The sequence below is a fragment of the Parasteatoda tepidariorum genome, chromosome 5 (genome assembly GCF_982258835.1).
Source record: "Parasteatoda tepidariorum strain Cologne lab strain chromosome 5, Ptep-v5.0, whole genome shotgun sequence".
In the NCBI taxonomy this organism is placed as follows: domain Eukaryota; kingdom Metazoa; phylum Arthropoda; class Arachnida; order Araneae; family Theridiidae; genus Parasteatoda; species Parasteatoda tepidariorum.
In genome coordinates, this window is record NC_141759.1 from 90,873,496 (window position 1) to 90,887,792 (window position 14,297).

At 28.8% G+C, this 14,297-nt stretch overlaps 1 protein-coding gene across 1 annotated transcript in view; it reads right to left on the reverse strand.

Annotated features, from left to right (window-relative positions):
* LOC107436429 (uncharacterized) overlaps positions 1-14,297 on the reverse strand; it is a 263,791-nt gene that overhangs the window by 66,071 nt on the left and 183,423 nt on the right. Inside the window, exons 109-116 of the mRNA XM_087164512.1 lie at positions 11,269-11,432; positions 8,814-8,843; positions 7,962-8,097; positions 5,246-5,409; positions 4,458-4,487; positions 3,906-3,935; positions 3,310-3,339; positions 2,036-2,171 (exon numbers count right to left, since the gene is read on the reverse strand). Of these exons, the coding sequence (XP_087020638.1) occupies positions 2,036-2,171; positions 3,310-3,339; positions 3,906-3,935; positions 4,458-4,487; positions 5,246-5,409; positions 7,962-8,097; positions 8,814-8,843; positions 11,269-11,432 (720 nt within the window). The remainder of the gene's footprint in view (positions 1-2,035; positions 2,172-3,309; positions 3,340-3,905; positions 3,936-4,457; positions 4,488-5,245; positions 5,410-7,961; positions 8,098-8,813; positions 8,844-11,268; positions 11,433-14,297) is intronic.

The following is a 14,297-nucleotide window of genomic DNA, read 5'->3' on the forward strand; positions in this document are numbered from 1 at the left end:
TGTATATATTACATGTAGGGAATTTTAGGGATTTTTATTGTCATCAAAAAACAAAAACTTAATCACTCTAATAACAATAAATGGTCTTCAATATTTTCCGTCTTTTAACGACATTAAATGAATTTTAAATGTTTTTCATTATGCTAATTCATAATTTTTAATATAGTAATAATCAATTTATTATTGATAGTTAAAATTTTTTTAAAATAATTTGAAAAAGGCATTCTAAATAAAAATAAACAAACTTTTAGAACAAAAAAAATATTTCAAACTGATTACAAAAATTAGGCTTGCTTCATTATGTATAAGCAATACTCAATTAAATATTTAAGTTAGCAATAAATTGAGACATCAATGGGGATTTTTTTGTTGAAATTACTCAATTTTAAGGAATTTTCTAAACTGTACAAAAACTAGGAGAATTTTTATTAAGCCAGGCCAGGAGAAACTGACAAAATCTAGTAGTCTGCTGGTAAATCCAGTAGAGTTGGCAGCTATGCAATCAGTGCATGACATTACACTGTTGCCCAGTTTCCTCTTGTTATTTGAGATGATTGCCAGGCAACAGCATGTCCAGGACTTTGTGAAAATTTTTGAACTTTCATTGCTCGCTTTATAATTAGCACTTAAGTCGATGCCCTCAAAATCTTGGTGACCGTGTAACAGTTCTCTACAGGCAAATTAGAGAGTCATTAAGGCAATGATTTTTGTTGATTTTATGTTTGTTTTTCCTTGTTATTTGCTTGTTCTGCTATAGATCTGAACTCGTTAGGAAGAGTTTATAGAAAAGAAAATATATTAATCCACCAAACATTAGTCTGGAAAATTTTACTGAAATTTCCTGGGCAAAATTGTACTAAAAATTTGCTGCTACATTGTACTTTACCCTTGAATAATAAAAAGAAACCAATGTTTAAAGCAGAAAAGCCAGCAGTTCAAAGTTAAGAAAAACCCCAAGACAAATGGTTAACTCACAATTTTGTTTCTTAACATTATCAAGTTACATTTAATTTTTTTCCTCCAATTCATAACATTCAGTAATGAAAACTTAATAGTAATTTTTACAACAATCATCAATATTTGAGTTTTATAAATAATGAAAATAAACAGCTTCTGTAAATCTGAGATCGTTGCAGACGGGCCAAAACAGTGAGACAAAAAAAAGTTACAATTCCTAGATTTTATCAAATTTCCTAGTTTTTGCATAACTGGTTGCATAAATTTTATTATTAATTTATCAATTAAGCTTTATTTTTTTTAAATACTATACAAAATACATGGGTGTGCTATTTGAAAAGAAGAAAATAAATTACTTTTTATTTTTTGTAAAAAAAGATATATAATAAATTTTAAAAAGAAAGACTTTAAGGTTTCTTAAACATAAATTAATTCATTTTCCCTGACTTTTGGGCTAATTTGGCTGAAATTCCCTCACATTGCCAGATGGATAAAAGTCCATTGATTTTTCTCAGATAAGCTAATTTCCTTGTTCTGTTCCCACCATTATTATCCTGCATGAACCATGATGTTTAAGGAATGAATGAAAAGCCTTAAGCTAAAATTTATATTTAAAAAGACTTACATTTCCAGACAACTTTCAGATTTTTTATATTTACTATAATATCCATTAAAGACAACTGACGGTTTTATCTGGTTTTAACCGTCATGCCAAAAAAAAATCTTTTGGCATTGCTTTTGACTATAGTAAAAATGTCAGAATCATGTAAATTGAATGGCGTTTTCATACGTTACGGACTGACGATGCGGCGTAATAGATTGGGGTTGAATTAATTGTGAAAACGTTGAATAGAACAATGGGAACAGGGTCTTTTTGCATAATTCATAGCAAAAATCAACATGGCAAAGGAAAAATCTCAATTGGGAAAAGGGAAAATTAAGCACTTTTTAAAAACAGGGCTTATAAAAAACGAAAATCGAAAATAAGTACCTTTAAGCACTTTTTAAAAACGCTACCCACCCTGTATAAGAATAAACGAAAAACAATAAGCGAAACTTTGCATTTAAAAAGGCTTACATTTCCAGATGACTCTCAGTTTTTTTATTCACTATAATATCCATTAAAGCCTTATGGAATCCAGGATAGCATTTATTCATTTCTTTTCTACTTATTTTTGTAACACATCTGTTAGTTCTTTTTTTATTTTTGTTACCTGAAATAAATAACAATATTAATTTCGAGCTTCAATCCAGAAATAAATTTTTAGCAATTTATTATTAGCTCAAAATGAAAGTGACTGCAGAATTTCAGCTGCTACTCTAAAAACATATGAGGGTAGATCAACCAGAAAAAGGGCTAGACTAGCACTTAAGACTGCTAAAAGCATTTTAAGGATTCGGTATTGATGCATTGTAGTTAGTTGTAATTATATATATATATATATATATATATATATATATATATATGTGTGTGTGTGTGTGTGTGTGGATTGATTTGATCAAAAAACTTAAAAATGAAATTTACTCCAAACTATATTTCTCTTACTTACTGTAAATCTAACCAGTACAATTTTCAACAAATTTACCTCACATTTTGACACATTGTTTACATGATAGTATGATAGAATAAAAGTAGTTTTTGTTGAACGTAGGGATTCCTTAATTAGGTGCACTGGTTTTGAGCAATCCACGAATTGTAATATATTTTTAGAAATTTTTTAAAACACCATCAATTTGTGAAATTGTTTTTTCTATAAAAATGCTATGTGCAATGAAAGAAACATTCAATAGAATAAAAGAATCAAAATGTAATCAAATTTGAATAATTATCTTAAAACATATGAATACGGCAAGTTATGGATAAGGAAAAAAATTAGTTATAAACATTAAAATATACAAGAGCTAATTTTGGTATTTGTAACACGATAAAATGAAGATTAACATATGTACAATAAGATAAAAAAATTATTAAGCTTATTGCAATCATAAAATTCATTAAAAAGATTTCTCGTGTTATGTAGAAGAAAACCATTACCAATAATGTTTATGCCTTCAGTTCAACAAATCAAAGTTTTAATGTTTTTAAATGAACTTATATATAAAATGTTTTGTTCTAGCCATGAAAAATCTTCAAATTATTTAAAAAAGAGAAAGATTTATCAAACTTTATTATGAATACAAATCTATATAAGCTAATTTCTAAAGAAAACATATACTAGGACAATGTGTTTAATTAGGAAAAAAATATTTTTATTTTGCAATCATCATTCTTGATAATTCAAAGTTTAAAAAAGTTTTTTATTTTAGTATTTTGGGAATTTTTATACAGAGAGAACACAAAACTTAACTTACTTTCAGGATTGCTTATATCATCTTCAACCTCTGGAAAAAAATTTAAATACTTTTACAAAACATTAATCTAATACCATAGTTTATGTACAGCTCTTTAAATAGTAGATATGCACAAATTATGGAATCTAAATGAAATATTTATTATAACTTTACTACAAATAAAATATTAAGATTAAGGCAAAAATTATTACAATTATTAAGACTAAGACAAATTACATGATGCAAATTTTTCGTGTTACATAGAAGAAAAGCATTAAGAAAAATGTTTGTGTTTTCAGTTTTACAAATCAAAGTTTCAATGCTTATAAATGAACTTAAAAAAGTTTCAATGCTTATAAATGAAAATAAAATTTTTTGTTCTAGGCATGAAAAATCTTCAAATTACTAAAAGAAGAGAAAGATTTATCAAACTTTATTATGAATAAAAATCTATATAAGCTAATTCCTAAAGAAAACATATACTAGGACTATAAGTTTAATTATGAAAAAAATATTTTTATTTTGCAATCACCATTCTTGAGAATTGAAAGTTTAAAAAGTTTTTTTTTAGTATTTTGGGAATTTTTATACAGAGATAACACAAAACTTAAACTTACTGTCAGGATCGCTTATATCATCTTCATCCTCTGGAAAAAAATTTAAATACTTTTACAAAACATTCAACTAATACCATAGTTTATGTACAGCTCTTTAAATAGTAGATATACGCATACTATGACATCTAAATGAAATATTTATTATAACTTTATAACAAATAAAATATTAAGACTAAGGCAAATTACATGATGCTAATTTCTTGTGATATGTAGAAAAAAGGATTAAGAAAAATATTAACAAATTTAATATTAACTTTTACAAATGAAAGTTTTAATGTTTTTAAATGAACTTATATATGAAATTTTTTGTTCTAGGCATGAAAAGTTTTCAAATTATTAAAAAAAAGAGAGAGATTTATCAAGCTTTATTATTAATACAAATCTATATATAAACCAATTTCTACAGAAAACAAACACTAGGACAATGGGTTTAATTATGAAAGAAATATTTTTATTTTGTAATTATCATTCTTGTGAATTGAAAGTTTAAAAGTGTTTATTTTTAGCATTTTGGGAATTTTTATACAGAGATAACACAAAACTTAAACTTACTTTCAGGATCGCTTATATCATCTTCAACTTCTGGAAAAAAAATTTAAATACTTTTAAAAAACATTCATCTAATACCATAGTTTATGTACAGCTCTTTAAATATGCAAACTATGACATCTAAATGAAATATATATCATAACTTTATTACAAATAAAATATAAAATCTTACAATTTTGTTTAAAAAAAATTAATCTTGGTAAAATAAAAATAGTTTTAAACAAAAAAGATAACAAAACAACATTCAGAAGCGAGAACAAACTTTAGAATACAGTTTTGAATAAAAGAAAAGGAGAACCACTCACAAATAAAATTAACTTTTGCGTACAATTGCTATAAAATTCTAATTGCGTAAGACTATTGCAAGAAAATTAAAATATAATATCTATATTATCTAGCTCGTACAATTTTCAACAAACATACTTCACACTTTGGCTCATTGTTCACAATTAATATAGTTTTTGTAGTAAGCAGGGTTTTCTTAATTGTGTAGACTGGTTTTCAGTAATCTATGAAAATAGAACTTATTTTCAGACATTTTTTGAATTTTTTTAAAACACCATTATTTTGTGAAAAAAATTTATTTTTTAAAAGTACTATGTGCAACTAAAAATGCATTCAATCGAACACAAAATAATCAAAATGTTTTATATGTTTTACATGCATGTAGTATCACATTGGAGACTTCACAAAACATAAATATAAAAAGAGAAGTTATTTTGAAAAAATTTCTATTGTAAATAAAAAAAATACTCACAAAAATATCCATAATATAAAGTGAATGTAGTTACCAGAGCTTTGGGGAACATCACAAGCCGGCGTGTAACTGTCGGAAATGGGAAGGTCAAAACAGACATCAAAAATATCATAGAGAATTGATTGAATAACAACTAAACTGCTTCCAGTGCAGTGGTCAAATAAATGTTGTACACACTGCATTTGGCCTGAACTTGGCCTAAAAGAAATAAATGTATAAGTATTAAAGATATAAATCAGGGGTCTGTTCAGGTTTTTGTAAAATTGTGAATAAATTACTCCTAATTTGAGAATATAAAATAAAGATTAAGCAGTGTTTTCATCATAGAAAAAAAATGGGTGAGAATTTCTCACCCTTTCTCAAAAACAGGGTGAGATTTCAGAAAGTTAAGTGAGATTTCTAAAAACTAAAAAAACACAAATAGACCTGAAAAAAAAAATCATTTCTTTTATTATAATACATTTTTAACGTCTTCTATTTTTTAAAGCATTGAATATTCTTGCTGCATTATCATAGAAGATTTTGCCTTTACTAGGTATTTGTCCATCTTACATTAGTGCATAAAAAATTTGAACGTCTTACATGAAAAAACCTTACCTACAGTAAACACGTGGTTGCAGAGAAATGTGTTCTGAAAGGGGTTCCGTGGTTCGGTTGTGTTCTGTTGTTCGAAAAGGTTCTGAACAATACTGGTAAATAGGGAAGCTAGATAACGGAGCAATTGTTGAAAATGATGAAGATCCAGGAAGAAAAGTGAAACGGATTTTATTCTAAATAGCGTAATTCGAAGCTTCTTCCAAAATGCGAGAAATTCGCGAATTTTGAAATTGATTTATAGAATGCGCGAATTTCTCGCAGTAATAATTTTTTAATGCGAGAAAAGAAAAAAATATGCGAGATTCTCGCGTTCTCGCGCTGTAGTGAAAACACTGGATTAAGTCACATTTTTCAAACAGGGTTCGCTTTTGTTAATTTGTGCAAATAGGGTCCGTTATTGCAAAAAAAACTTTTTCAAGGAGTTTTTAAATTGTAAAGACATACAAGATTATGTTCAACACTGTAACATTATAATAAAACGGTTCTGTTCAAGGAGTGGTTCTTTTTCAAGGAGTTTTTAAATTGTAAATATATATAAGATTATGCTCAACACTGTAAAATTATAATTAAAAAAATAAATTTTAAAAAATAAACAGCAATTGCAGCTACTAAATTAGCGATGCAACATACAAATATTTGGTATTTAGCCTGTACTGCTGAACGCAGAAGATTCATTTCGGAAGAATAATGGAAGAAGCGTCTGCCGAAGACAAAACTTAGTTCGTTTACATTAGTCTTTCTTTCCCCCCAATCCTAGGAAGGGTTTATTCGATTAACAAAACAATAATCAAGATAAACAAATTTGTGAAGGGTCCGATTAAAAGATAAATTATTTTGTGAAGGGTCCGTCTTTATGAAAAGATATTTTGTGAAGGGTCCGTTAAAGGAACCAAATTTCTTCTAGACAGACCCCTGCATAAATGCAATATAAATTTTTTTTTCTGAACACATGGAATATGTTATGAATGTTTCGGAATATAAAGAATAGGTGGTTAAATTTTAGAGCAATCGAATTTCAGCATATGAGATAATGCCACCACTAAACTAATTTGCAGGCAGCGAATGGCTAAGTTGTGAAACTATATTTTAGCTTCTTCCTTAGAACGCCCTCAACCAGTTACATTAATGGAAAATCAGTCTTAATAAATTAAACTTCACTATAGTTGAATGTTAGGGATTTTCTAGTAATGCTCATTAGTCCATAACATTACACTGTTGCATAGCTTAAGAATGTGATTTTGCATTATTCCTAGGCACCTTCACTCTAGTAATTTTATTGTTCCTTTTATAATTAGCACCTATGTCAATTTCCATTATTTTTAGTTGACCCTTAGACAGATCTCTATTGGCGTGCAAGAGAGCAATTAAGGCAATGATTTTTGCTGCTTTTAAATTTGTTTCCCATATTAATTGTTTGTATAGAGACTTATAGTTACTAAAAAAAATTATTGAAATGAAAAATACATAAAGCCACTAAGCATTGGTGGGAAATCATATTGAAATTTCTTAGGCAAAATTTTACTGAAATTTCTGTGCCAGGTAATACTTATACAATAACAAAAGGAAACTGTTTACAGTTGGAAAGACAAATTTTAAAACCAAGGGACAAACACTCAAAGGATAAACTCACTAGTTTGACTTTTAATTTTTTTTCAATTAATAACATTGCTCAAAGTTACAAAAATTTGCAAAGAAATTTTTAAAACAATTATCAATATCTGAGTTTTATCAAGACTAAAAATAAACAGTAAACATAAATCTTAGATCTATTATCGAGGTTGACCGAAATACTTGAATAAAAAAATCGTTTTTATTCCCTTGATTTTTACAGACTGATTTTATCACTAGTTGCATATATTTTTAAAAAATTTATTTTTGAATTAAACCTTAGTGTTTAACATTAAATAAATTGCAAAATACTTGTATGTGCCTTACATCAGACAAGTAAAAACATCAGACAATCAAATTATTCATTTTTCCTGACTCATTAGGCATTTTAGCTAAAATTCACTGAAATTGCCTTATCAGTTAAATTCAATTGCTTTCCTTAGATCTCTCTGATTTCCCAGTTCTGTTCTCAGCCTGATTATTCTAAACATGAATAAGAATAAACTAAAAGCATTAAGCAAAAATTTATATTTAAAAAGGTTTACATTTCCAGATGACTCTCAGTTTTTTCATTTACAATAATATCCAATAAAGCCTTATGGAATCCAGGATAGCATTTATTCATTTCTTTTTTATCAATCTTCATAACACATCTTTTAGTTCTCTTTTTATTTTTGTCATCTGTAAGTAAATAACAATATGAATTTTGTGCTTTAATGCGAAAAAAAAAAAAAAAAAATTCAGCAATTCATTTTTCTAAGGAGTTTTTTTATTTGTTTAATATAAAATAAGTGTCTGAAGATTTCAATAATATTAATATAGTTTGTCCTTATCATCAATAATGTCATATAACAGTAAGAAATTATTAGGATTGAAGCTAAATAATTGGATAATGATGGTTTAAAGATCTATTTAAGATATTTTTAAGCAAGTAAAGGAGTAAGCAGAATATAGCAAAAAAAATTTCAAATTTAATTTGACAAGTTGGAAAAATAATCTTTTCAATGCAAAGTACAAAAAAAATTAATTAAGAATGAGACAAATTAACACGAAGATGCAAATTTCTGGTGTTATGTAGGAAATAACATTATGAAAATTGTTTATGCATTAGTTTTTACAAATCAAAGTTGTAATTCTTTTAAATGTGCTTACAGATGAAATTTTTTGCTCAAGGCATGGAAAAATTCTTCAGATTATATAAAAATGAAGGATTTATCAAACTCTATGTATATAAATCTATATAATATAATATATAGGACTGTCGATAATGTAATTAAAAAATATGCTTCACTTTTTTTTTCTTTTGGATTCACTCTTTCTTGGAATTAAAAGTTTAAAAAGTTTTTTTCTTCATATTTTGGGATTTCTAATAAAAACAGAGATAACATAAAACTTACTTTCAGGAATGGTTCTAACATCTTCAATGTCTGAAGGAAAAAAAATAAATTCTTTTACAAATCATTCAAAAAATACTATAGTTTGTATACAGCTCTTTAAATAGCAGCTATTCACAAACAATGGCATTTTTATAAAAGATTTATTATAGATTTATTACAGATGATATATTCAATCTTGACACTCTTTTTTAAAATACATACTTAAACCTATTCAACAAATGTTTCAAATAAAAAAGAGTTTTTTTTTAAAAAAATCTAATAACTGCTCAGTCATTTTTTCAAACTTGTTTTTAATTTTGCTGTATTTAAATCAAATGTGATGGTAATGCGGAAGTCATCTATGAATTTTGTTACATAACTATTTATAAAGTATATACAGTGGAAAGTCGCGTATCCGGAATCGGCGGGACTTTCCGAAGTCCGGATAATCAATTTTTCCGTATAATAGACCCCCAAGGTAAACAGAGATTAAAATGATCTGAATCTAAGAAGCAGAAATTAAATAACATTATTTTTCGGGCAATAATGTTTTAGTATTAGAATGATATCTAATCAATCAAAAACAAAATATTTAAAAAAAATAATTATTGCTATTATAAAAATAAATATAGGAAACTAAAAAAATTTACAGTTATGAAAATATTAATTGCTCTCTCCGCCATTTTGAACTAGAACGTTTCAAGCAAGAAGGGGAAATTCCCGTCATTCATTCATTAAGGTGGGTAGGTGAAGAAGCAAAATTCATTTCCTTCTTACTTGTCATTCAAGTTGATGGGGGGGAAGTGACAAGTTCTTTTTTTCTCTCCTGTCATTGGCTATCAATCAAGCATAAAGGCGTGGCATGCTGATTAGGTTCTCTTTATTTTTTCTTGTGTGACTAAAGGGGATTCCCCCTCCACTTTAAAGTTTGCTGTGTTTACCCTTTTTCACAGTACTTCTTTCCCTAACACTTTATCAAAAAGGTTCCAGGAAATGCCTCTTTTACTAGCCAGCTGCACAGGAAAGAAGGGGGGAGGGGACTCAATTGTGCTCTTTTGAAAACAAATCTCCCCCCCCTTTCCTGCATTCCAGAGATGATCTTGGTAGATCTTCTGTTCTCTTTTCTGTTGATTTATGGGTTTAATGCATAGATCACTAGAAGCTAAGAAAGGAAAAAACCTGTCAAAATAATTTTTTTTTTTTTTTTTTTAAGAGAGTGAGGAAGATGAAGAAATGTTTATTTATTTTGATTGTTAAAAAGTGTCCGGGAAATTGACCCTTCCGGAAAAGGGACGTCCGGATATGGGACGTTACACTGTATACTCTATTTCATTAGTTTAATTCAGGTTTTACTCGACACAATGGGAATTTTTTTATTAACTCTATCAGACCTGAATAGTTTTTTTTAACATTTATAAATTCTAAAAGTGCCTTAAAAGTTTTAAAAATTAAATTGCAATAATTAATAAATAGCCTCCCACAAAGAAAGCAATGTTGCGGATTTAATTATCGAAATAAATGTGATGTTTTGGTCGTTAAGGGCATGGGAAACTGATCAGTTCTACATTACTAAGGTCTATAAATATGTTCAAAAAGGTCTATAAATATGTTACCTACTGAATTTAAATCATGTCAAAACAACATGTATATGATAAGATGACTTCCAACCATTTCTATATCTGCCAACATAGGAGAAATAAAATTACGGAGATTGTACTAGCGACACTTTTTAGACTATGAGTAAAGTTTTGATACATCATACATAATCATATAAGTCAAAAAGAGAAATTCAAAATTGGAAATAATATAAGGACATTACATTTAGCAAAGTAAAAAATATGTATATAAATCTTAATCAAAAAAAAATTGTTTTAAACCATTATTACTTAAATTATTAACTCTCAGCATACTGCAGTGCTGGCTACAGCACTATCTGTTGAGGAATAAGAGAAGTATTTTTGCCATCAGAGGATATTTCATTGCCATTTTTTAAAAATTTCAACAAATACGGAGAAATTTGAGAATATGCGGGTAAACAGGAGATAGTAGTAAAATACAGGAGTTTGCGTTAAAAAAACAGGAGACTTGGCAGGCATGCATTTCAAATATTCTAATGACAAATTACATAAAAATACTTAATTATATTATAAAAAAGATTAAGAGCATTAAGAATAACATTTGAGACATCACAAAACAAATATAAAGAGAATTTATTTTAAATTAATTCGACGCAAATATAAACCGAAGAGCCATTACATTATGACCACCCTGCAACTATGGTCAAGTAGCTTACAGACGTCAGGGATTGTTCTATGAAGATTATGGGTCTTAATGTGCTCCATGAAAACATTGTTCCTGGGCGAGAAACCATGAAAACCTGGACGAACCTATTGTTATAGATGGAGGGTGGTCATAATGTAATGGCTCTTCGGTGCATATATGCACAAAAAATCTATAATAAAGTGAACATAGTTACCAGAGCTTTTTGGAACTTGACAAGCAGGCGTGTAACTATCAGGAATGGGAAGGTCAATACAGACATCAAAAAAATCATAGAGAATCGATTGAATAATAACTATACTGCTTCCAGAGCAGCGGTCAAACAGATGTTTTAAACATTGCATTTGGCCTGAATTTGGCCTAAAAGAAATAAAAGTAAGAGTATTAATGGCATAAATAATTTAGAAAATATGAATATTTTTTTTAGTCACAGAATATGTATTAAGTGTCAAAGCGTTTTGGGATACAAAGAAAAGGTATTTGAATCTGTATACCCCATTGTGAATTGGGTCCTTCATTTTTTAAATCATTCTGGCGGATTATAAAATTATCTCTGGCAACTTCCATTTTATTAGAGTTGCTCATGTTTTTAAAATTGTTAGCACATAGCTAAATTTTAGAAAATAACTTATAAGAGCCATGATGGCTCAGGGGATAGAGTGTTCGCCTTCCAATGAGGTGAATCGGGTTCGAATCCCAGTCGATACGAATTCCGCATCCGGCTTGCACAGACCACAGTGCTGATGTGAAATATCCTCAGTGGTAGAGGGATCATGGGTTAGAGCAGGGATGGGCAAACTACGGCCCGTGGGTCAGCTGTGGCCCGCCGGAAGGTTTTATCCGGCCCGTGGATAGAATTCTAACTTGTCGATCCGTGGTAAATATAAACAAGATACATTATACATCCATTATTTTGTCTACTTTGTTTAAAGCTACTTTTTCTTCTTTTTTAACAAAGTACTGATGACCTTTTTACTTTCTCTATTGGTGGAATTGATTGAAATAGTTAGCACAGACAGCTTCAATTGGTAAAATTTTGAACGCAGAAGTTCTTTACAGAATAGCTCCAACTAGCGTATGTCTTTCTCGAGGATCAGACATATGAAATCTAACATAGGTGAATTGTGCTTCGCATGTAGCAGACAGCGCATTTTAAGCTCCAACGAGCGGATTTTTCTGCCGGTGTGAGTTCTAACATCATTTATTGAGTATGTAAAGATTGCACACTATTGTTGCTTCTAAACATGCCAGAGTTTGAGTTTTGCATATCATTACCAAAAGCTAGTTTCCAAAATTTAATACATCATGCCCAGAAAATTAGTGCTAGGTTTGCTTCATCTTATATATTTGAACAGGTGTTTTCAACTATGAACCTTAGAAAAAATCATTTCAGAAGTAGACTAACAGACGAGCATTTAACCTCGTTCCTTAAAATAAGCACATCTCACTTTGAACCTCAATATAAGGAGAATCGCATTTTCATTTATCTCATTAAATATTTGAATTAAAACTTGCATATCGTTTTTTTATTATTTTTATTTTAGAAGTTTTTACTCGGTCCACTAAACTTTTTTTTCTCGATTTTTGGCCCTCGACTAAAAAAGTTTGTCCATCCCTGGGTTAGAGTCTCCCTGCCGTCAGGCTAACCAAAAGGGAGGTTCTCGTGATCTTCTTCTCCATGTAACGCAAATGTGGGTTAGCTCCATCGAAAAGTCCTCCACGAAGGCAAATTTCTCCTAATACTTGATCTAGGAGTTCTCTTGTTTTCTTGATTGGGTTCAAAATTACAAGGCTATGGAGTTGAACATTAGTAGTCGTAAACCCATAAAATTGGGTTGGTTGCTCACCAACGGTTATGAAAAAAAAATTTATAATTACTAGTAACAATAAATATTTCAAATTTTTTAAGTTAAAATTTAAAAAATACTTAAGACTTATACAGGGTGCGTAGCCAAATCTTTGAATCAAAAATAAGCACTTTTTAAAAACTTTTCAAGCACTTTACAAAAATTTTCAAGCACTCAAAAAATTCATATTCAATCAATGATATTATTGAAAAATAAAGAGTTTTAGCGTTAAAAAAAAACCCCAAAAAGAAACGGACGTAAATCAAAACAATCAGTACTTTCCCACATCACCGAGTGAATTCAACTTGACCCTGAACTCAGAACAAAAGTACCCTTATCCCCTACGTCTAAAAAGCGTTAGAAGTAAAATAAAATAAACAAGAATAAAATTAAATTAAATTAAAGAGAAAAACATTTCATAAGGATCTGATATTCTCTATCCGAATTGGAGCACTCGGGTTTCGGTTTTAAGTGTGCGCGCATGCGCAAGTCATAACGTGTTAGTACGACATGAAGTCCGCATGAATGATTAAGTAGCAAACACCCCATTTTACGTGAAATGCATGGGATCCACCAGATATCACTGAAGGAAAAAAAATTATTTGTGGAAAAAAGCACTTTTTAAAAACACCAGCTGAAAAAAACACCTTTAAAAGCTTTTAAAAACGAAATCCCCCAAAAAGCACCTTTAAGTACTTTTTACAAACGCTACGCACCCTGTTATAACATGTCAGTCTACAAGTACAAGAAAAACTACTGTAAGACACTGTATTAAAATAGTTTGAGAAAATACCTGATGTTGTTACTCTATACTGTAACTTTTGCAAATACAGACTTATCACAGCGTTAATAATTTTTTTTTCTTTTTCGAAAATTCAAAATTATAAATTTATTATTTTGCAACATGGAACAAAAATAAAATTATTTTTAGAACATGGTAGTTTATATGCAATAAAATTTGAATACGTTATCATCACAAAGTCTTCAGCTTCAATATTATACAATATACATTATCAATCAACTTTGAGGAAGTATTATTTTTGGCTATGTTTAAAATCAGTCATTTCTTTTGTTTTTAAAATCAAGTTGGTTCTTGAAATATTAATAAAAAATATTTTGCATAAATTATCTAAGTTCTGGCAAGTTTCATAGTTGGTTAACTATTAGCCCTTAGTGTGTGGTAAAAATAATTGATACATCATAAAAAAGCGAAATTTTTTTCCTTTGCAGATGAGATTTAAAATTTTTTTTTCAAATTCAGAAAAAAGAAAATATATCATCATTTTGACTTTTAATTTCTCTCAAATCAAAGAACTGCCCAAGGTATTAACAATTTTTCTAGCACGGATGAGAGTAGTCAGAAAGCAAAAAAGAGGAA